The sequence below is a fragment of the Cnephaeus nilssonii genome (genome assembly GCF_951640355.1).
Source record: "Cnephaeus nilssonii genome assembly, chromosome: 4".
Taxonomy (NCBI): Eukaryota; Metazoa; Chordata; class Mammalia; order Chiroptera; family Vespertilionidae; genus Cnephaeus; species Cnephaeus nilssonii.
The window spans coordinates 97,782,575-97,806,566 of record NC_137075.1 but is presented as its reverse complement, the minus strand read 5'-3'; the positions used below and the strand labels follow the sequence as shown (position 1 = coordinate 97,806,566).

Here is a 23,992-nt window from a genome sequence, read left to right as displayed (position 1 = left end):
AAATTGGATGAGTGAGTGAACTATGGATATGTAATGAGATTTCTGGACCATACTTTGGACCTATTTTATGTCAGCAGTCATGAATTTAAAGTTTGTGAGTGAAAGTAGGTTGAGAATTGGATGTCAGAAGAGTTGGAGATGGAGACACAGAGATAGAGATAGATAGATAGATAGATAGATAGATAGATAGATAGATAGATGAGAGAGAGAGAGAGAGAGAGAGAGAGAGAGAGAGAGAGAGAGAGAGAAGTGGGTGGAGGGATAAAAGAGATTGAGTGCATTTATTTAAGGGTGTCATAAGAAATAAGAGATCATGAAATTTATGCAATGAAATCAGATTTTGTCATAAAGGTTTGGGATGGTAGTGAGAGACTATGTCTTGTATCCAATGGATCAACTATAGCCTTTCTTGGAAAAATTAGCAAATTGTGCAAAATAGACATTGCTACTTTTTAATATGATGTATTAGAGTATGCTAAGATGCAATGAAAATAAAATCCAAGTTTCAGTGGTTTAAAACACAACAGCCATAATAATAGGATTCAAGTTGATGACAACTCTCTTCCACACAGTCATTTAAGGACCCAGATTGAAGATGGCTTTGCCAACTTCAATGTGACATCTGGAGGTCTTGCAAAACCTTGTCACATCAGTCAACCAGCAGTGAAAAAAAGGCCTAGTGGGACATGCTTGGAAGTGGCATATATTAATTCTATTTCACTAAAGAGAACTTAGTCATTTCTCTGCAGAGGGAGCTGATAAATGTCTAGCTGTGTGCTCAGGAAGAAGGAGAGAATGGCTTTTTGTAGACAGCTGGCAATCTCTGTCATGATTAGCCACTTTGGCCAGCATCATCAGCCCTTACATTAAACATACTCACATACTCCTTAAAGGAGAAAACCCAAAATGTCATTCAGTTGTTGCATCTACCTAAAGTCTAGGATCTCCAGGAGATGCTCAGACCCCTCCTTCAGGTCCAGATGTAGTTCTGGAAGGTCCAGCAGCCTTTGAACTAAAGGCTTTGCTCCATCTACACACACAGTATACAAACATGAACAGGATAACTGCAATAAAAAGTCTCAAAGCTGTCCCTGCTCCACAGCAATAATGGAATTCTATTGGGGAGGTACTGTGAAGACCCCCAACCCCTAGAAGAAAATGTCTTAATAGACTCTGAGTCTGTCCTCTTTAAGGAATTTTCTTTTACATGTTCTTGGTGGCCCCAATAGCCTCTCCCACCTGGAGAATATTCTTGTCCATTATCCCCATGGCCACATATGGGGTGGATATTGCAGAGTATGTTATTAGGAGTTGCATCCCTTTCATAGCCCACTTTCTTCTGGTGCATGAGGGTAATCTGACAGACACAAGCTTGTGGTTTCTGAGCAATATAGTTTGCTCAAAAACTTGATAGGCTTCTGACCTACTTGTTTCCAGACAGTTTCATGTAGTTGCAAATAAGCCCCCAATTCTTTTCTAGACCTGTCCTAAGCCTGCTTTTCTTGCTCAGCCCATCCACCTTGCCTTCCTGGAATCTACATTGACATCTCCAACGACAGACGTGGGTGGCAAGACCACATCCTGGGTAATATCTTTGCCACTGGGCTGTGTCTCCGTTTTTTTGTTTTTATTTTTGACCTAAAAATCATATCTTCTAGCATTTGAGGTACATAAACCATCAGCTTTCCCAGCCCCAAGTAGCCCTAAATTTAAAAGTATTTTTATTCAGTTCCACTTCAACTAGCAAAATAGTCAGTTCTTGCCTGAGTTCCTCAATTTCTTGAAATATTTTGCTAAAATTAATAAATAGCAGCCAACATACACTAATATTTTTTCTCTTTCCAGCTCCTTTTCCCAGAGCTACAGACATAATAGGTTCTTGGTCTGCTTTCCAAGTTATCATAGATGATAATTGTATGAGATGATAAGTGTATCAGTTCTAGCTTTCCAGCCTTTGATATCCATTTTCTTCCTTCCTGCAGTCTGAATGCTAATCTAGATACCATACATTTTAGGTGTTTGTTATGACATGCACCTTTAGATATTAATTTTCATATTGATTGGGGAAGATGGCAAACAAATAGACCCTTAAAATTCAGTGGCTAAAATAAAAAATGTTTTGCTCTCTCACGGAGGAACTTCACTTCAGCAGCAGTGACATAGTTTCTTAGGGTTTCAGGTGTGCTAATGAGACTGCCATTTTTCACATGTGGCTGCCAAGCTTCCCTTTTGGTCACCTGCACAATCAATTAGACAGAAGAAAGGGCATGAAGGAGCATGGATGGGAGATTGTAATGAGCTTAGCTTGGAGTGGAACATGCTATTTCTGTTCACATTCCAATGGTGAGAACATAGTTGCATGAAACTGTAAGGGAAATGAAGACACAAACTCCAGCCATGGTCCAGGAAGAAGGAAATAATGGACTTTGGTGGCCAGTTTGTGGTTCTTGAGAACAAATAAGGGGACAAATTCTTCCTACAGGAAGACTTAACATCTTTGAGGTGTCCTTGCATGGAGAGAATGAGAGGAGGTTATAAAATCTATAGCAGAAGCTGAGGGCTAAATAGAGGACTTTTTGAGAGATCAATGACTAAAATTGGTTATAACAAGTGTCTAATCAAGATAAAAGTTTATTCAGTTTCCTCTGATTTGCAGCAATGGAAATAGATGGAGAGACATGTCTTTGGAAGGTTGTTGGTTTTTTCATTTCTAGAAGTTGGGATTTCCATTGTTTTAAGAAAACCCCAAGATAGGATTTGATAAAAAAATAAAATCACAAGGGGAAGCTATTTTAAAGGGGAAAACAGTGTACCATATATCTCAACTTATATTTTAGAATGAAGTGATAACACTTTCCTTATGCCATGAATTAAGGTCTACCTTCACCTGAGTATACTTTTGAAGAGCTAAAGAAATGATTTTCCCCTAACTACATACCTGACTCATATGGTGGCATCCCCCATATGATGTTATTTAATATGAACATCTCAGACTTTGAGAAATACACTAACAGTCATTGTGATTCCTTTGCTTCTCCTAGATTACACCCTGTTAGTGGAGGTGAGAGTTTTCCTTCAAGGAAATGGATGTTCCCACTGCCATTCATCCTGGGGCAGGGATGAATGAATAGGCTTTATTCTGGGAAAGGGACAGACCTCCTCCTCTACAAATGTGAAAGGGTGGGAACATGAAAGGTTAAAGAGGCTTAGATATTTGGCTGTGTCATATTTGAACTAGGTTTTCTCTCCTGGAACCCAGCAGGAGCTAGACAGGAAATCAAAGTTTAGATTTTGGCTGTGATTCTCCCAAAGTGACCAGTTTTAGTAACACTTAGGTTTTGAATGGTAGTACTATTATCCCCTAAGCACCTAATAAAGGGTGTTTTTTTTTAAACCTTTTCATTGCAAAATAAAACACAGATATAGAAAACTCTATGATATAAAGTTACACTTGAATGAATCATTAAAAGGCAAGTAGTTTTGTAACCAAAACCAAGTCAAGAAATAGAACTTTGTCAGCTACCTCAGAAGCCCTCCATTTTCCAGTAGTGACTATATACCAGAATTGACTAGCAAGAATCCTATCTAATAAAGAGGGAATATGCTAATTGACCCTCATGCCATCGCAAAGATGGCAGCGCCCACAGCCAATAAGGAGGGAATATGCTAATTGACCTCCCTGCCCTCAAAGATGGCGGTGCCCACAGCCACAAGGTGGTGGCGCCCAGTCCCATCAGCCCCACCGGCGTGCCTGCCTCTGGAGTCCCCTAGTCCCCTCAGCCCCCTAGCTGCCCAGGGCCGGCCCAAGGTGCAGGCAAGCCTCGGATGGTGGCTGCCCAGCTGCCCAGGGCTGGCCGAGGCTTGCATTGCTGGCAGTGGCAGCAGCAGAGGTGTGATGGGGCGTCGCCTTTCCTGATCACCAGGTCGCCTCCCACCCCTGAGGGATTGTGAAAGGGGGCAGGCCAGGCTGTGGGATCCCCCCTCCAGTGCATGAATTTTCATGCACCGGGCCTCTAGTATATAATAAAACTGTGTGGCAATTACCACAGTGTGATAATGTGCAGAAATATGCACAAAATCTTACTAAGAGAGAAAAGAGTGTCCATACCAGAACTAAGGAATATGGGAAAAGTGGTATTGCATAGTAAGGAGGGCTGGCTATTCAATAAATGGTGCCAAAAAATTGGCTTCCCATGTAGAAAAATATAAAATATAAAAACTGAGTGTTTCCAAACACACATCACTCATTAAAATAAACTTCAGTCAGTATACTGATCAATGCTATTCTTTAATGTCCAACCTGCCATCAGCAGAGACCAGCCTTTTAGTATCAGGATGATTACAATAGACATCTTCCGCTCTGGGGGGTATAGAATTGGTCCTTAAAGGAATGATACTTAACTGAATATGGGTTTGCCATATGTAGAATTTGCCTATTGCAATAACTATGGCCCAAAAAAGACAAGGCAAATAAGGGCTCAGACTCCTCAGAGGTCAAGGTCAAAGTCACCCCATGAGGACACCAACCTAGCTCAGTCCCTCTTGAACACTGAGACAAGAGTAATCTTCCTAAGGTGCACATTTGGTCATGTACTTCACACACTTAAATCTTTGTAATGGCTACTTATCGACCTTAATATAGAAGTCCAAATTATTTATCTTGGTTAAGAGACTCTACAATTTAACTTCTGCTTCTTTCCATCTCTTAATTTTTGCCACTTCCTCCTTCAGACTCATCTTCAATAACACTGAACTACTTTCATTTCCTGAAAATGGAACCAGGCCTTTGCATGTCCTTCCTCTCAACCTGAAACATCCTCCCCCACTTGACTAATGCCTATTCAGGCTTTCAATCTCAGAGGAGACAGTGAGTGCTCTTGGGAAATTTTCCTGGATCCACCCACCCTTCTTACTTAACTCTTACTATAACACTCACTATACTGTAGTACTCACTGTTGCTTGTCGCCGGATCCCCTATTAGACTATAAGCTTCCCAATACTCCTAGCGCCTAGCAAAAATGAGGCACTTGAAAAAAGTTCATTGAAAGAATTGATAAATAAAGTGCTTTTCTTTCTATTAAATTGCTCACTATCCCTTATAATACCATTTAAAAAGATAAGTGCACATTTTTTTTTCTCTCATACACTTCTCCTATGTACTTAAGAAAAAAATGATATGGAATATGAATGACATGGAACTGATTGGGAACTTTACCAGAGGTAAAGTTTTTTATCATTGGGATTAACCTTTTATTGTCATCATTTAGCAAAAATTGATTAAATTCTATATATATAGGTTCTCAACCATTTAGCATTCTCCTAGATTTTTATATTAAAAGAATCCCGTGTTATATTTCTATCACAATAGGGTATTGCAAAACTGAACACACTAACTCTTGACTATTTAGCTCACTGATGGCCTTGAGTTTTATGTGATATAAGAATGAGAATTTAGACTTCATAGTGACTGATAGAGAACAGAAATTTGATACTGCTATTCCTTTCTTAGCCGTTAACATGCGGTCCTCAGGGGACAGTGAGAGTTTTCCCAGTGAAGTGTCTGCAATAAATCTATAATGTGTGCACATGTATCTCCTGAAATAAGAGGAGCATAACTCCCTCTGCATCTTGATCCAAGTGAGACTGATTCCTCAGTGGCAATCAATCAGATTTTACTGTAAGGGAGAAAGAAAAAACAAAAAGCCTGCTAGAACAACAGGGAAATGATAAGCTATATCATTTAGTATGGTGATTGCAGTCAGAGGCTTTGGGCTCAGACATTTGGGTTCGAGTTCTTGGTCTGCTTTTAGCCTCTCTAAGCTTCAGTCCTTTCATGTACAATAGAGACAATCACATCCTATCTAATAATAGAGTAACATGTAAATTACCATCACTCCGCTACGCCCACGATTGGGCGGCGGGAGGCTGGGGGGCGGGACTCAGGGTAGCCTATCCGGCCATTGAGAGGCATGGATCCACTGCCACTCCCGCCCCCTGCGCCTCTCAACAGCAGGGTAGCCCCCCTCAGCGGCCACGGACCATCAAAAGTGGGGGAGCTGGGTGCCTGTCTGCTCCGGCACCAGGCCTTTCAGAAGCCTCCGACTCGGCGGAGGCTTCTGAAAGGCCTGGTGCACCAGCGGACAGGCACCCAGCTCCACCGCGAAAAGCGAAAGCGTGTAGGGGACCCTACACGTGCATGATTCAATCATGCACTGGGCCTCTAGTCTATTTCATAAAATTGTTGGGGGCAAATTAGTAAACTATTGGATGTAGAGTTCTCAACACACAGCCCACTCTCCAATGAACTCCTGGCAGCTATCACTGATAAGTTCCCAGGGAACTGGGACAATAAGGGAATCTGATCAAAAGAGTCTTAGCAACCAGAATATGCAGAGAGGGCTGGGGGTGAGGAGAAAGAAGGAGGCGTGAGGGGAATTCTGTATAGTAGTTTTTATCAGGCCACAGCTACCAGTCTGGGCTTTAGAAATCTAGGCAGTCAACCTAGGAATCAGCAGTGCAGAAATAAATTGTGACAAGCCTCGCTGTATTATGGAAAATGTTCTCGGCGAACGGCAGGGGAGAGATGGCAGGAAGATCCATGGCCAATGCGTTGCCTTTAAAGGACTCCATAACTCAGTGGGACACACGGATGCTTTGGGCTTTGCCTGCTCATAAACAGATAATAAGCACAGTGACTCACTTGTCAGGCAGAAAACTTGATTAATTTTTTTAGCAATAAGCAGAATCACAGAAAACCATTTCCTTAATGCAAGCCCAGAGTACACTGGAGGTTAATGTGTCATTAATTCTTTTCTACTTTGATGCAGCAAAATGTACCACCACATATGGAATGAGTCAAATGGGCTTTAGAGCTTTTTTTCTGATGAAAAATTATTAAAATTCATACCCATAAATAAACCATCTCAATAGATTTCTTATGCTCACTGTGAAGGTTGAAATGATCAATATAAAATTAGTGCTTTTGCCCTGGCTGGTGTGGCTCAGTGGGTTGAGAGTGGTCCTGTGCACCAAGAGGTTGCTGGTTCCATTCTGGGTCAGGGCACATGCCTGAGTTGTGGGCTCAATCTCCAGTAGGGGGCATGCAGGAGGCAGCTCATTGATGTTTCTCTCTCTCCCTCTCCGTTCCTCTCTGGTCTCTAAACATCAATACAAACATTTTTTAAAAAGTAGTGCTTTATCACTCTCAATACACTTTTATAACTAATACCTCATTTGTACTGAATAAGCGATAGAGCACCAGAAGGCAGGGGGAATACCTTCATATTAAAGATGAGAAAACTTGATCTCTGAGAGATTATCTGATTTGTTCAAGGTCACACAGCAAGGAACAAAAACTAGAACAAATCTGATGACCCAAAGGCCAGAAGAAGCCCCAGTGGACCTCACTGATGCTGTTGTCATGGATGCTTCCATGGTTTTTTATTATATACTAGAGGCCCGGTGCATGAAATTTGTGCATGGGGGCGGGGGTGTGTGTGTCCCTCAGCCCAACTTGCACCCTCTCCAATCTGGGACCCCTCAAGGGATGTCTGACTGCCCGTTTAGGCCCGGTCCCAATGGACATCCCTCTGACAATCCAGGACTGCTGGCTCCCAACTGCTTGCCTGCCTGCCTTCCTGATTTCCCTTAACCGCTTCTGCCTGCCAGCCTGATCACCCCTAACCACTCCCATGCCAGCCTGATTGATGTCTAACTGCTCCCCTGCCAGCCTGTTTGCTCCCAACTTCCCTCCTCTGCCAGCCTGGTCACCCCTAACTGCCCTCCTCTGCAGGGTTGATAGCCTCCAACTGCCCTCCCTTGCAGGCCTGGTCCCTCTTAACTGCCTTCCCTTGCAGGCCTGGTCCCTCCCAACTGCCCTCCCCTGCTGGCCATCTTGTGGTGGCCATCTTGTGTCCACATGGGGGCAGGATTTTGACCACATAGGGGCAGCTATCTTGATCTTGTGTGTTGGAGTGATGGTCAATCTGCATATTACTCTTTTATTAGATAGGATAAAGGCCTGATGCACGGGTGGGGACCAGCTGGTTTGCCCTAAAGGGTGTCCTGGATCAGGGTGGGGTTACCTTGGGGCGTGGAGTGGCCTGGGCGAGGGGCCTGTGGTGGTTTGCAGGCCAGCCACGCCCCTGGCAACGCAAGCAGAGGCCCTGGTATCTGGAATTTATTTACCTACTACAATTGAAACTTTGTAGCCTGGAGTGGAGCCAAGCCTCCTGCTCGATCCATGGCTGCCGCCATTTCTGTTTGGATTTGTTTACCTTCTATAATTGAAACTTTGTATCTTTGAGTGGAGGCCTGGGCCCGCCAGAGTGTGTGGAAAGCTTGGCTTCCTCTGTTGCTGGGGAAACCCAAGCCTCCCTTCTGGTAGCCATCTTGGTTGGGGTTAATTTGCATACTTGCCCTGATTGGCTGGTGGGCGTGGCTTGTCTTGTGGGCATGGCTTGTGTAGTGAAGTGATGGTTAATTTGCATATTACTCTTTTATTAGAGAGGATGTTTAGCAGGCAATGTTGCAGGACAGGAATTTAGACAAGGGCATGTGTTCAGACATTTCATGGATATTGCCCTGATTTGCCCCATGACTATAGTGTAAATATAACTGAGAAATTGAACACGAGTCTGTTCCTCCTCTGATGCACTTTTCCACCTTCTCCATCCAGCTCTGTGCCCCAAGAGGCTGGCCTTCTGAACCACAACAGGGAGAGTCCTCGCCTCTGGCTTCATCCAGTAGGAAGCTCCTGCAGAAAACTGGAGGGAGGGAGGAGAGGAAGTTTTGAGTATGTTTTCCCTCAGCTCCTATTTTGAGACTCTATCGTTGCTAAAGGTCCCAGTTCAGTCCAGCTGCCTTCTCCAGGCAATTCCCTGGGCCTCCGGGTTTGGGAACCAAGCCTTCCTCTTGCCCTTTGGGGCCAGGGGTGTCAGTGAGCCCAGATGTTACTGCCCCCAGGTACTGCACCATCCCTGTGACACCCCTACACCCTGCCCTTGTCTTTGTAAATATCTCTCTATTAAACTTTCCTCGTTTTGTCTAAATTTGAGTGACCTTTCTGTTGCCTGCCAGGATTCTTCTTGATATTACCTTCCAGGATGAACACTGTGGAAGGTGGGTATTCTCTATGCAAAATTTCTCCCCTTTTATAAAATTAAGTAACCTACCATCCCTTTCAATGAAGACTAACGCAAGGTGTGTGTCTGGTGTCACAGGCCTCGAAGGTTATGGTCATGGTCATAGCAACAGACTCTTTTCCTCCTGATTGTCCTTTGAAAAGCCACATCCTCCTTTCAGTCTTATGGTTAGGGTGTGACTGCACCCCACTTCAGGAGCACGTGTGGTCTCTGGGAGAAATGAGACTGTCCACTTCTAACCACAGCAGCTGGTTTAATTGAGGAACAAGGGCAGGAGGACCAGAAGTATCAGTGAAGAGACTCTCTCATTCTACTGGATTTTCTAAGCTGTGGAAGCTAAGCCTGGAGATGCTTGTAGCCATCTTTGACGTGATAGCAGAATGAATGAATGAATGAATGAATGAATGAATATTTAAAATTAGCAAAGGTAGATCAGGAAGATGGTGAAAATGTCTTCCTGGCAACAAGAGTTAAGCATTTAAATCCAGCCGTACCTGAAATTGCACCTGGACTTTCCTTTTCTGGGCCAATAATCTTTTTTCCTCCCTCTGACAGTTTGATTAATTGCTTGCAACCAGAAAAGCCTGCAGCAAAGGAAAAACTCCTGATTTGGGAGACTGGAAACTTATTCCAGTCTCTGTCATTTAGACGTTGTGTGACCTTTGGTAGCTTATTTTCTCTCTTTGGCTCAGACTCCTTACCTGTAATGGAAGGATTGTTTTACTAGGTGTTCTTCAAATGCCTTTCCAGAGCTGAATATGGAGAGGGAGAAACAGTGGCCAGTCTTCCCTCACAGCTGGAACTAAGAGGACAGTGATTCAGCAGAATGAGCCCATGGTCTGCTCCCAGCACAGTTAGGATAGCAGACAGGGAGCTCTCCAACCAATATAGGCCCCTGCAAAGAAAAGCCATACCCAGCCTGATTCACCCCATTCATATTCCTAGATCTCATCCAATCTTCCTCATTTCAATGGAGTCAACCAAGTACACAAGGTAATTTACATGATATCTCTCCTCCAATGTAATCATCACATCAAATGACCAAATAAATATTTAATACCTACTATAAGTAAGATGTCATGCTAGGTGTTATGATTATCAACATTCTATCTTTATGGGTGTCCTCCTCGAAAGGGACCGAATTCATTTTAGCAAATAAATGCCAGAAAAACAAATGTGTTTTGAAGTAAAGAGACAGGACAATTTTGCAGAGTACTTAATCCTCCTTATTATCCATCCACCCATTCTTCCAGCATCCAGTGTTTCTGGGTCATTCACAGTAGCTCTGTTTTCCAGTAGATGAAACTTTAGCTTAAAAAACTAGGCTTATGTAAAATGAATATAACAGCAATTTGTCAAACATGTGTTGAGTTGGGAGGTCCCATTTTTTTGCCTACTGCATTTGGATGTGGGAAACAAACTATTATCGCCTTGCCCTGAAAACCCCATTCACACTGGTTGTGAGAAAAAAACAAACCTTAAATTTGCACATGGAAAGTATGTCATCTCTGCTGGCTTAAACAGTCTTTTTTATTTTTATTTTTTAAGTGACTCATTTAGTATCTTTTGGATGCTCAAATTCAAGACTCATATTTTCTCTTAGGACAGATATCTTCTTAGATTTTGATTCAAGATGGCTCCTGGGTGGAAAGGCAACTTCATTCTCTCTGTCAACATGCTGGTCCTGGTGCAGTCCTCTGAGAAGGATGTCTGTCTGCAGGAGCTTGTGTCCGTGAGGTTGGGTGTGTCACCCTTCGGGGTGGATCTATTCGCCAATCTGGAAGCTTTCCAATCCCGTACTTTGGGAATTAGATGAAGGCTTCCTCATGCAGGCATGATCCATTATTCGCCCCTCTCTCCTCCTTGGAGGGTCAGTGGTGCTGAAAAGACTAATCTTCTCACAGGTCATTCATGTGGTCCTCATCCAGAAGCTATTCAGCAACCCACCCAGTCACCTCATTCAAGCAAAGACACTCCTCTCACCCAGGAAATGACAAGAGTTTCAGGAATTCTGTGTCAGGGAGGGGGTAAAAGATCAAATATTAGAATAAGAGATGCTCCTAGGGCTCTTATCACTTAAGAAGTTATGAGAGTTTTAGGAGCTCTGTGTCTGGGGACAAAAAATAAGAATATTTAAAACTAAGATTCCCAGGTGATACTTAGAAACATTGAAGTTTGAGAACCATTACACTAATGATTGGACCTAGAGTCAACCCGGCCTGTAGGTCACAGGTGGACAGAATTATTTTAAAGCAAGGAATTTTTTTTTTCTCTCTCTCTGTTCTGACAGGCCACCTCCAGTCAAAGCTTAGACATTTGAGAGACAATGATCACAGTATGACTCAATTGTACTGGAGTTTTATTTCTCAGTACTGGTCTATTCTTTCTTCTGAGTCACCAATCTGCTGGATAGTAGGGTTCAAAAATATTGTTTCACTCATGAGTTAAAAATAGCTCCATCTCTTTCTGCTTAAACTGACTCATTTGGTTAACTCAGCTACTTCGGGGTATTAAATGCTCAGTCTTTCAGATATACTCCACCTCTCCTAGCTCCTCTCACAATGACTCTGGGGTAGAAGAGGCTTACATGGCCTTGTGGTTATTGGAGAGAGGCAGGTCACATGGCATTTGGTGCAAACTTGGAAAAGATGACAGGGTTGGACAATTGCCATGCTTATTTTGTTAGAACACTTTGCTGCCATATACTCTAAAACTGCCATAATAAATGTATAAATCTGCTATGTCTGTGAAACGAATGGTGCCCCGTTGACATGGATTTCTTGTGCTGTGCTCGATCTGTACAATTGTATTTTAATCTTGACTTTTGTACCATGTTGATGTGCATCTGGATGCATATGGGGTTTGTAGCTGCCTACAGGGATAGCAAATGACAAGCACTGACTATTCTCCCCCATCCATGCTGGAAGTTCCTATGTCCCTCAGTCCATGAGGTCCCTGATGAAGAAGTCTTCTAATTCTTCCCACAGTCCACTGGGGACAGGAGGTCAGAATTTTGCATGTTCTTGCTGCATAACAGGAACTTTGTTTCTCACTTCCTTTGAATTACAGAAAACTCCAAATTTAAGTCATCCAGGCCTGGTTCATTTTTTAAAATTCTCACCCAAGAATATGTTTTATTGATTTTAGAAGAAGAGAAAGGAGGAAAGATAGAGCTAGAGAGAGAGAGAGAGAGAGAGAGAGAGAGAGAGAGAGAGAGAGAGAGAACATTGATGTGAGAAAAGAGCAATAGGTTGTCTGCTGCAGGCACACCAACCAGGGAGTGAGTCCACAACCTAGGTATGTGCCCTGTCTGGGAATCGAACCCACAACCTTTTGGTGTATGGGATGATGTTCCAACCAATTGAGCCACCTGGCCAGAGCCAGGCCTGGTTCTGGATATGAAATGGGAGCCTAAGGGATTTTAAGATTTTTTTCTTTCTCCATAACGTCTGGCTTTTGAAACTCTATTAACCAGTGACTCACAAATAATATTGACTTCTTTTTTCTACCTAAAATTCACTCTTTTTAAAACACACTGCTTAGATGGGCCTCTTGTGGGGGCAGCAGTATTTTCCAGATTTGAAAATACAACATGGAAGCCCTCACAAAAAGAAATTGCATCATTTTACCTTCCCCTTGCAGGCCTGATTGAAGGCTGTAAAAAGAAGCCCAAAGACACCAATGTTGTACTTTTTCCTAACAATTCCCTGATGTGAGAGTCTTTTCTGGTAGGCATTTTCTGAGTCCCAGGATGTAGCAGGGAACAGTTCAAGCAGTTATTTTGCTACCATCATTTAATAACAAGGGCTACTAACTTCACCTCCCCATCATACCTCTTCAGCCTATTCAGCAATCTAGACTCTGACACTTACATAACCCTCATTTCCATGGTCCACATTCCACTAGGACCTTTTGGGGTTCAAGAAAGAAAAAAAAATTGGCTCTGATTTAAAGAACAAGGTGGGTGCCCTAACCGGTGTGGCTCAGTGGATAGAGCGTCGGTCTGCGGACTCAAGGGTCCTAGGTTCGATTCCGGTCAGGGGCATGTACCTTGGTTGCGTGCACATACCAAGTGGGGAGAGGCAGCTGATCGATGTTTCTCTCTCATTGATGTTTCTAACTCTCTATTCGTCTCCCTTCCTCCCTGTAAAAAATCAATAAAATATATTTAAAAAAAGAAAGAACAAGGAGGGTTATTAGGTTCATGTAACTGCAATGCGTGGAGACTGACCACTTTTTAGGATCCAGCTGCAGTGCCCTTTGATTCCCTGAGTTCCTCCATCTTTCTATTTGTTGTTGTTTTTTTTCATAATCAAAAAGTGGCACAGAGATTCCAGGCATCTCATCTGCATAATGCATCAGCCACAGCAAAAGAAATAGCCTTTGTCCCAGCCTTCTAAGTAGGGTAGGTCACATGCCCATGGCTGAACCAATCAGGAGACTGGACTGCTTTGATTGGTTTAACTTAGGTACATGCTTCATTCCTGAAGCCAAGAACCATGTGAATTTTGAAGGGAATGTACAGGAGTCTGGGTCATTAGCTGGCTTCTACTAAGTCTTGACAATGAGCTCTGTGCCTCCAAGATAGGGAGGCAGCCAAGAAGCATTAAGGTTCAAAGGACCACTGAAATCTTAGGTAATGTCACTGTCACTGGTGATTGTTAGAGACTGGCAATCAAAGGCCCTGCCTCCATTTTCTTAGCATATGTAAAACCTCCCTGATTTTGGTGTGAACCAGACAGAGGAGGACCTCGCAGTAATGACTGAGATGGAATTTCCTACAGCTTGGTGGTATGTGCGCCGGACGTTATTGAGTTAACTTAAAGAGAAAAGGCAGCAATATTTTTTTTTTGTAGCACTGAATCAGCAAACAGAGATTCATGGCATTGTATAGTCTGCAACTAAATTAAGTCAGTTTGTGAACATTTTACTAAAAATTTAAAGAAAGAACATCCTTAAAAATTTCTCATGAGTAAAGAATGATGGATGGAAATCAATATGACAATTTCTCTTTTTACCAATTTCCGATGACTAAAAGGTCATTGGTAATACCTGTTTCTGTTTTACTTTGATAAATGTAAAAAGTATGAATAAAGCTTTCTTAAAAGGAAAATATTCCTCAAGCTTATTTTCCTAGATAACCTAAAACATTTTCAACTGAAAAGGCAAATAGTTCCAAAAACTGAACTCTGGGGTTAGGACAAAGTGTAAAATTGTACCATTCTTTTTAATTAACTTATTATTTATTCACTCAATAAACAATTCTGATTACCAGTGAGAACAATCTTAACAATAGTTCTTTTAGGGGTCAGAACAAGATTTGTAGAGCAAGAAAGAGAATCTCTGCTTATTCCAGACCCTACTTTGTCTTGGCAAGCCTTTCATCCCAGGAGAACTGGACAGGTGCTGAAGATGCATTAGATCTTCCTGTCCCACAGTCCTTTTCACAAAAAAAATATTTTTATTGATTTTTTCTTTTTTAGAGAGTAGAAGAGAGAGGGAGAGAGAGAGAGAGACATAAATGTGAGAGAGAAACATTGATTGGCTGCCTCTTTCACGCCCCCTATCCAGGATCAAGCCCATAACTTAGCCATGTGCCCTGACCGGAAATCTTTCAGTTGCACAGGATGACACCCAACCAACTGAGCAACACTGGCCAGGATGGTCCCATAGTCTTTTGAATGCAGGGTGACACACTTTCCTTTCTTGGGTGAACTGCCAGAGAAGCACTGAAGGCATTTCCCTGAAGATTCAAAACAGCAAGTGTCATTTCCATGAGTGGGTGAGTGTATGAGAGATAATATTGCTGGTTATGTATATTTAAAAAAACTAGTCAAGCCTACTAGAGTTGACGGTCATTCTGTGCATACTTCTAAAGGTCCACAGTGCACCTCTCTGTGGTATTTCTACAGAGGCACTTCCTACTCTACTATTGCAGTCCTGTTATGGGCTCTGTTTAACTGTCTAAAGAATCAGGGTTTCCAAGTTAATCCATTTTTTAGTAAGTGTCAGTAGTCCTAGAGCCAAGACCAGAAATTTGAACAGGATTCTTTCAAAAGAATGTTCACAAGTTCAATTAAATATCTAAGAATGATCAATAGCTGCTCAGAACTGAAGTTAATATTTTTTACAGCATTGACAAGTCAAGTCATTGCAGGGCAAGATTTCTTGATTATATTTAATTTGAAATTAATTGAGCACACATTTTCTAGATAACAAAATTTATGTTTATTCTAAAGCTTGCACTGAACAATGATGTGAAGACTTCCATAGCATATTACTTTATTTGGCTTGCTTTTTGAACACCTAATTGCAACATTATTTAAGGAATTATAACCTGTTTTTTAAAAATCCACTGGTACTTAATATAGGGCTTAATAAAATAACAGGGAGAAAAAATAGATTATGGGTCATTATATGTTTAATAATATGCAAATGCTGTTAAATTAGAATATGATTGCATTACTGTTCTTTGGAGAAGAACAGATTTAAACAATTCAAAGTAACAGATGTAATTTTTAGTGCTGAGATTTAACAATAATAAATTAGAAATTGAAAATCATACATATATTGAATTATATCTTGACTTTTATAGATAGTAATCTCATCATAGTAGGCAAAATTGCAAGCAGCTAGTAGTTCAAATGTTTTATGCTTCTATTTATGTGAAGGGTAACTAGTATTTTCTTATATGAGTAAGATAACTAAATAAAAAACAAGTCACCAATGTTATATCCACAATCTTTCAGAAATAACACAATTTAGCCTATGTTTTCTTACATGTGGACTGACTGATTTTAACAGGCTGAAAAAAAAAATACTGAAATGACATATGGAGTTTAAACCAAGTGAAATCATCTGATGATTATTGCTGAGTTTTCCAGAGAGCAGAGAAATAAATGATGCAAACTGAATTTCAGCATTTCTCCCCTTTCATTTCCAACTCATGGGAGATACTTCTAAATTGTTTCTTGGATAGAAAAAAAAAAATGTCTCCTTAAGCTCCTTTTTGCTCTTGAGGAGCGCCAGTTGGCCATGAACTTCAAAGTTCCAAATAGAACATGATCGTCACCTAGTGGCCACAGACAGGGTCCCTGTGTGATCTTTCTTGGCCAGCAACAAATGATGTAGTAAGAAAAGGATCTTTGGAGGAGAGGAATATTAACTTCCACATCACTTCCCCTCACCCAAATTTGACGTGATTTTGCCATTATCAGCTTATTCCTACAAACAAGGGGCATTCAGCTCGTGCAGCTGATAACATGAGCGTGGTCACGTTGCATCCATCTTTAAGCTATGAAATGGCAAAGGATAAAATAAATAGTGTTTAAAATATTCTTTTACTTGAATCAAATCAGGTGTTTATACTATGAAAAAACAAACAAAAAAAAGACTTTCTTGCTTTCTTTTAAATTAACCTTCTGTTATATTCCCCCAAAGGCATCTACCCAAGAGATGCAAATAAAACATCTCAGTCAGAACTGGATTTGTCCAGGATAGTAGAGGAAAAGAAAAATGTAGATAAACATTTTCTTACCATCGCTCCCTTGGCAGCCACTGTTGGTTGGCTGGGGGAGGAAGGATAGGAAGGGAGAATCTTAGCAATATCCCCCTGGCTGCTGAGTTAGTAAATAAGAAAATGAAAATTCTAATATGGCGCATTCTTTCAGAAATTAAGGCAGTGATGTGTATTCGACTAGTTGGTATTAGATATCTTACAGTACACGCAAGTGCTACAAAGGACCAGGTATTTGTTTGTTTGTTTTTGTGAGATGGGGCAGGTTGTCTCGGTGTGTCTATGAATATGTGTTTGTGTGTGGATGTGTCTGTTGGAGGAGCAGCCTGCTGATTCATGGCAGAGTCACCTGAGGGACATAGACAAAGAAGCCTATTATCACAAAGGCCTTTGTGGGACTGGGTGTTATAGTAGCTGTTGTGTTTCCATAGCAACATGTGGATGGGTTCAACTAGAAAGGATCAGGGGCCCTATGCATAAATGACAGAATGAAGCCCAGGGCAAGATAAAAGTGATGTCAAAAGAAATGCCTATATGCTGTGTATCACACATTCTATTTTAAAATTGATTAACAAATTTTAACAAAAAATTTGTTAACCTGCTTAACAAAAAATCAAGTTCACAAGGTCAACTGAGGTAATGGGTGAATATTATTTATTTTACCATGACATTAAAAAATAGAAATATAAGGTCTTGGGAGGAGTTTTCAGCATAGATGGAAAAGAGAAAAAGGAATAAATCAGTTTGGAAAAGCAGATTTTCTCAAGATGCTCCTGGCGAGGTGATGCTGTATAACATGAACCAAATGAGGTGGTTGTTTTGGTTGTATTTCAAGTTCTTAATTGGAGGTTTTATATTTCTCTACCAGTCACTTCCCTGGCCTATCCAGAGGTCTAATTGAGTTCATTAAGTTAAAAAACAACATTCTTAATAAGAAAATAAAAAGTAAAAATTAAAAAAAAATTTAAAAATAGATATTTATCTGTGTGTTTATGATAATGTCCTGAACATGTCTCCTCAGAATTGTGAACTCCTATGAGCAGGCATATTGAGGATGTCCCACGGAACCAGGAACAAGGAGGCTCTTAAAGTGCCTCAGAGAATGTATTTAACCACCTGGAGGAAGTAGCCATAGCAGTGCGTGCCAGAGCCAGCTCCTACCAGCCCACATGGCTACATGCCTACCCACAGTGTCCCTCCAGGGACTTTTCTATGTCTTAGGTAGCTGGCCACCAATCCTGATAAAGATGAGAATAGTAATAATGAACATTAAGAAATCTCAGGACAATGCTCTAGTCAAAATTTACAAAGTATTTTTACATCTACTTGTTAAAAGCAAGTGTTATTATTGTCCTTGCGATTTATAGGGAGAGCACAAAAAATACCTGAGGTAAAAAATTTCATAGGTAAGTGGATCGGTAGTGTGTCCCAATGTAGGTCTTCTGACAACAGAGTCCCAGGTGAGGTCTTATTCCTTCCAAAATACTTTTAGTTTTTAATGGAGAATTTTAATCAAGAGCCTAAAAAAATCTTTTAAAACTACAGGCTTAACTTCCCTATGTTGGGAGTATAGATAATCTTGGATCGTGTCTGGAGGCTTTGCACTCAATCATCTGAGCATCCTTCCAACATGGATTCTCCATGAATGGCCCTGCTGTTATAGGAAGGATAGACTGCCCGAAGGTTTTGGCAGCCTGGTTTATATTGAAACTTATCTCACAACATCCTAAATCAATGGTTTTGCTGTTAATCATTAGGTAGAACATTCTTTTTCTTTTTGATATAGTTTTATTGATTTCAAAGAGGAAGGGAGAGAGAGATAGAAACATCAATGATAAGAATCATTGATTGGCTGCCTCATGCATGCCCCCCACTGGGGAGAGAGCCCTTAACCAGGGCATGTGCCCTTGACTGGAATCGAAGCTGGGACCCTTCAGTCTGCAGGCCAATGCTCTATCCACTGAGCCAAACCAGCTAGGGCTAGAACATTCTTATTAAAGGTGCCACACATATGTATTTGCTACATCTCTTCATATACCAAGGTAATATATATATATATATATATATATATATATATATATATATATATATATATATATAATATATTTTATTGATTTTTTTACAGAGAGAAAGGGAGAGGGATAGGGAGTTAGAAACATCGATGAGAGAGAAACATTGATCAGCTGCCTCCTGCACACCTACTGGGGATGTGCCTGCAACCCAGGTACATGCCCTTGACTGGAATCGAACCTGGGACCTTTCAGTCCACAGGCCGACGCTCTATCCACTGAGCCAAACCGGTTAGGGCTAAAATATTTTTTTAAAATCCTCACTCAAGGACATATGTTCCCATTGATGAGAGAGAGAGAGAGAGAGAGAGAGAGAAAGAGAGAGAGAGAGGAGAGAGGGGAGAAGGGAGAGGGGAGAGGAGAGAGGAGAGAAACATCAATTGGCTGCTCTCTGTATGCATCCTGACCAGGGATTGAACCTGAAACTTATTCCCAGAGGTATTAATTAATGAAACAATTCTCCTTTCCCCCCTCTTCCTGACCAAAATTCAATGACTATCCTGAACAGCTCAGCTCTTCATGCATATGTCTTTAGCATGCTTAACAAAAGAAATAGTAGAAATGTTTAAAAAGTAAATAAATAAACAAAAGGAGCAAAACAACTCTGGAGAGAAGTCAGGATTCTTAGGAAGTCTGATCATCTTGGACAAGACATGAGACTAACAAGTATTCAACTCATAGGCTGCTAATAATTTGTCAATTATTAGTCAAACAGCCTAAAGCATTTTAATTATTCTTTCTTAAAAATTGATTTGAGAGAAAGAAACATTGATTTGTTGTTCCACTTATTTATGTATTCATTGGTTGATTCTTTTATTTATTTAATTAAAAATATATTTGTATTGATTTCAGAGAGGAAGAGAGAGGGTATGAGATAGAAGCATCAATGAAGAGATAGAATCATTGATCAGCTGCCTCCTGCATGCCTCACACTAGGTATAGAGCCTGCAACCCAGGCATGTGCCCTGACAGGGATCAAACCTGAAACCTTGGTGTATGAGTTCAATGCTCTAACCAACTGAGCTACCCGGCCAGGGCCCATTTTAGTTACTCTTCATTTTAATGGTACACCTTCAATTTTTCAGCATATGTGTTTTTCTGAGTGCCCAGACACAATTTATCAATTCTCCACCAACTTTAGGAACAGAAAAATGCAAAGAACAGAAAATGTACATATGGCCTTCAAGCAAGGTTTTTCTCTTATGTACACACCGCCATGGAAATTTTTCTGGAAAATGACTTGTTTGTGCACTTACTGGTTTTTTAGTGTGTGTCTAGAAATTCGTTATTGAAGGGAGATGAGACTTTCTTGTTATCTAGCTTTTTGTGAGACTAGAAAATGGAATAAAAACATTTATTATCTGATCATTTTTGGGGGGTGGGGGAGTAGAGGAAACAGATAAGACAAAGAAGGAAGAAGAAAAGGAGAAGAGTAGGATAAAAATCTTTAAAAAGACATTGGTTAGGTCCACCCAGCATGGTTCATTGTTTTGAGCATTAACCTATGAACCAAGAGGTCATGGTTCAATTCCCAGTCAGGGCACTTGCCTGGGTTGCGGGCTCAGTCCCCAGTGGGGAGCATGCAGGAGGCAGCCGACCAATGATTCTCTCTCATCATTGATGTTTCTATCTCTCTTTCCCTCTCCTTTCTTCTCTGAAATCAATAAAAATAAAATAAAATAAAGATAAAAATACACTAGTTAGGAAAAATATTCACCTAATACCTACTTAAAACTAGCAGAGTAATTTCTATAATGACAACTCAAAAGAACATGTTATATCAAGACTCTCTAAATATTTTAAGTCCTAAAAGAAGTTTCCTAGTATAAGATTTAATATAATAAATGTATTTTTTAATCTATAATGTCTTTTTGTCTTAACATTAAGCTTCTGGTAAATTCAACTACTATGTACTTAACTGTGAATATTTAAAAATCAAAATAAAACAAAAATGTGATTGGAAAGAAAGTAAAGAAGGTCTTTGAGCAGCTAAAAGAGCTTCCACAAAGCTCGTGTGCTTTATATCATGGAAGAGCCTTCAGATCGTCACTCTAGCCCATTTACTTTTCCTTTATATAGAAGAGACTAGGTGTCTGAACTGATGTGAGCTTCCCTAGGTTTCATGAGACCATATATTTTGTAACCCCAATAATAAACACAAAACAGTATTTAGAGTGGGCTCAATAAATATTTAGTAATGAGTGAGAAGATTAGAAAACGTATTTTGTAGTTGGGGTTGTTGGAGACAAGGACATACGTTTGGGAGAAGTTATAGCTGACGGCCTAAAATCTATAGAAAGAGTGAGAAAATAATAAAAAACAGACATAAAGATTACCAAATTAAAGACACACAGTCCTACATATCTTACTAACCTCTAAGGGATTATAGCATAGATACAAAAACAATTGCCATCAACAATAACAATTCCGAGTAATTAGGAGATATTAGATTTTTGTTTAATATTTATTTAATAAAAGCCAAGGAGCTGCACAGTGCACTTTCAAAATATTTCCCCACTGGAAAGGATATTAAAATATTCTCTCAGTTGGAAAACTTAGTTCCATTCCATGCTAGGTTTCCTTTTCAAAATGTAGTCTTGATGATATAATATTGTGCACCTTAAAACAATTCCTTGGTTCTATTCCAGGGTGTCTAACTCCACAGTATCTTTTGTAGACATAGAAAATATGCTTTTTCTTTGTCTTTGTGATTTATTAAGTTTCCCACTACAGAATTTTAATATATTCCACATATCGGATCTTCCTGTTTCAGTTATAAAACAATACAGAATTGGATCAGCAACACAATTTAAACTCGTTAATGCAACCGTGATTCTATACATTTTATAGGTCTGCTTCCCATACTTTGGGTTAACTATAGGCTCTAAAATGCTGCGGAGCAGCAACATCACATGAAAGGGAGTGAAGCACAAGACAAAAGTCAATGTGATAGTAACAAGTAGTTTTATGATTCTTTTCTTTTCACTGTTTTCCGTGGCTTGATTATGTTGCACCGCTTGGTAAACTTTCTGGTTGCAAACCATTATGATGACCAAAGGTATAGCATAGCCCGTACACGTCCTAAATAAGTTGAACCTAATTTGCCACTCCGCCAAAGGGTATCTGTCATAGCATAGAGTAAAATTAGACTTATTGGTGTCGCAATATTCTGTAAAAGTCTCCTCTTCCCACAAAATGGCAGCATTAAAGATGGTTTCTACTACCCAGATGGACAGGCTGACCATGAACGCAAATCTTCTTGTTCTTAGGAAAAAGAACTTCAGAGGGTAGACAACTGCTAAGTACCGGTCCACAGCAATGCAGGTGAGGAAGGCTGTGCTGCTGTAAAAGTTCATGTACGTGAAGAAAGCACATCCCTTGCACAAGGCAGCAGAGAAAGTCCAGTTGTCTTGATTCCAAGTGTAATGAATCCATAGAGGGAGAGTGAGAGCATACAGCAGATCGGACAGTGACAAACTGAAGAGATAAATTCCCAATTCATTTCCTTTCTTTGCCTGCAGAAAAGACACACAGAGAGATCCAATATTGGCTGGAATGCTGACTATTACCACGAAGATGTAAACAATTGGAAACAAATAGTGTTCCAGGGTGTGCTGCTCATCAGTACATGTGATGTTCATTTTCTTCCTTTTAACGTGGCAATTACATTAGTTCTTAGGAGCTAAACAGCAAAGTCAGTCTTGCCTCGTTTCGTTTGTCCTCAACATCGAATTCTCTTTCACTTTTCAATTCTCTTTGCTTCTAAACGTGCTGGTTAATTCATGAATGCTTTTAAAGAATGGGCATAGATCCCTTTTCACACAGATGTCAATGGTGTGAAGTCAGGATCCAGTCACCTGGCAGTGAGCTAGCACGGCCAGTTGATTCTGGTGGGCGGACGTCCTTGTGTTTATCATCACAGAATGCTGGTGAGGAAACCCTCAAGGATCGATCATTCAGAGCTTGTTGTCCCCAATTTGTTTGGCGTGAAACTCAGCAGGTTGGTGCAAACACAAATAAATTTCACAGAGATTCACCTCTCTTTTTAAAATGCCTTTGTTTCTGTAATAAAAGATGAAGTAGAATAATTTAGATGTTTAAAAGATACATCAGGATTTTGAAGCAATATGCTTGTATTTCAGTTTTTAGAGATTTAAATATGCATTAAACTACAATAAAAGTGTTTATAACGGGAAAATGATCTAATTGACTTCAATAAAGGAAATCAAGCTGAGATATTTTACCTACTTCAAATAAGATTTATTCAAGAGATGCTAGATTCCAGGGAATTCTATTTCTCACTGGACATGACCTAAGAATGCAAAACTAACGTTGAAAAGTCATCTTAAGAGCTAATAAAAAAGATGTCGAATTCATTTGATGTGTTTGTAATAATAAAGGCATTTGAATGTATAATAAACTCTATGGTTGTATGGTCTCAAAATGTTAATATCATAGGCATTCTAGGGATAAGGCACTTTTAAAGTCAGCTTATTATAATATTGTCACAAGAAATTTGATAAAGTATTTTAAAGTAGCAGAGCTTACTAAACCTTCATCAAGATAACACTATCTCTTCTGTTCTTCTTTTGCTTCCTTTGTGGTTAACTCACGTTATCTTTCTGATACTCCTATGAAATAGAGGTCAGAATGTTCTCAGTTCTGATTAAAATCTTGTGATCATCAGTTTCCTTCTTTACTAGGTGAATATATATGTGTGTGTGTATATACAAGGTGTCCCCCCAAAATGTGTACACATTTTACAACTGATTCTATTACATTTTGAAAATGAAATATATTTTCATAAACACTGCCTTTATAATTTTGCAAAGTGTGTGTACATTTTTGGGGGCACCCTGTATATATATAGATATACAGGTTTGATGTTACAGGTTCATATAGGAATAGAGAATCCACCCTTTTCGCTATACAGGGGTAGAAAAATACTTGTATCTTCCTTTGCTAGTGAGACCCATTGGTGCTTTAGATGATTTATCTGATGGGTGCCTTTACAGAAAGCTTTGTAGAGTCACTAGGCAAGACAAGGAAGATTTGCCTTCTACCTGTGTGCAGATAACATCAAAACCACCCCCTTCCAAGGGTCATTGAGCCTCAGGCACAAAAGAGACCTGTCTCCACAGGCACAAGGATTCTGACAGCGTAACCAATATCCAGAGTGTGTGGTATACATTTGTCACTCTTAAAACAAAATGGAGAACTGAAATGTTCTAGTTTTACCACACCTAAAAATAGGAACAGAATGT

General features: G+C 40.3%; 1 protein-coding gene across 1 annotated transcript; it reads right to left on the bottom strand.

Annotated features, from left to right (window-relative positions):
- Positions 1-21,367: 21,367 nt before the first annotated feature.
- GPR65 (G protein-coupled receptor 65) lies at positions 21,368-22,369 on the bottom strand (the record flags this gene model as incomplete). Its single annotated transcript, XM_079769296.1, has 1 exon — positions 21,368-22,369. The coding sequence occupies one exon, from the start codon at positions 22,367-22,369 to the stop codon at positions 21,368-21,370; it is 1,002 nt and encodes a 333-aa protein (XP_079625422.1).
- Between the last annotated feature and the right edge of the window lie 1,623 nt (positions 22,370-23,992).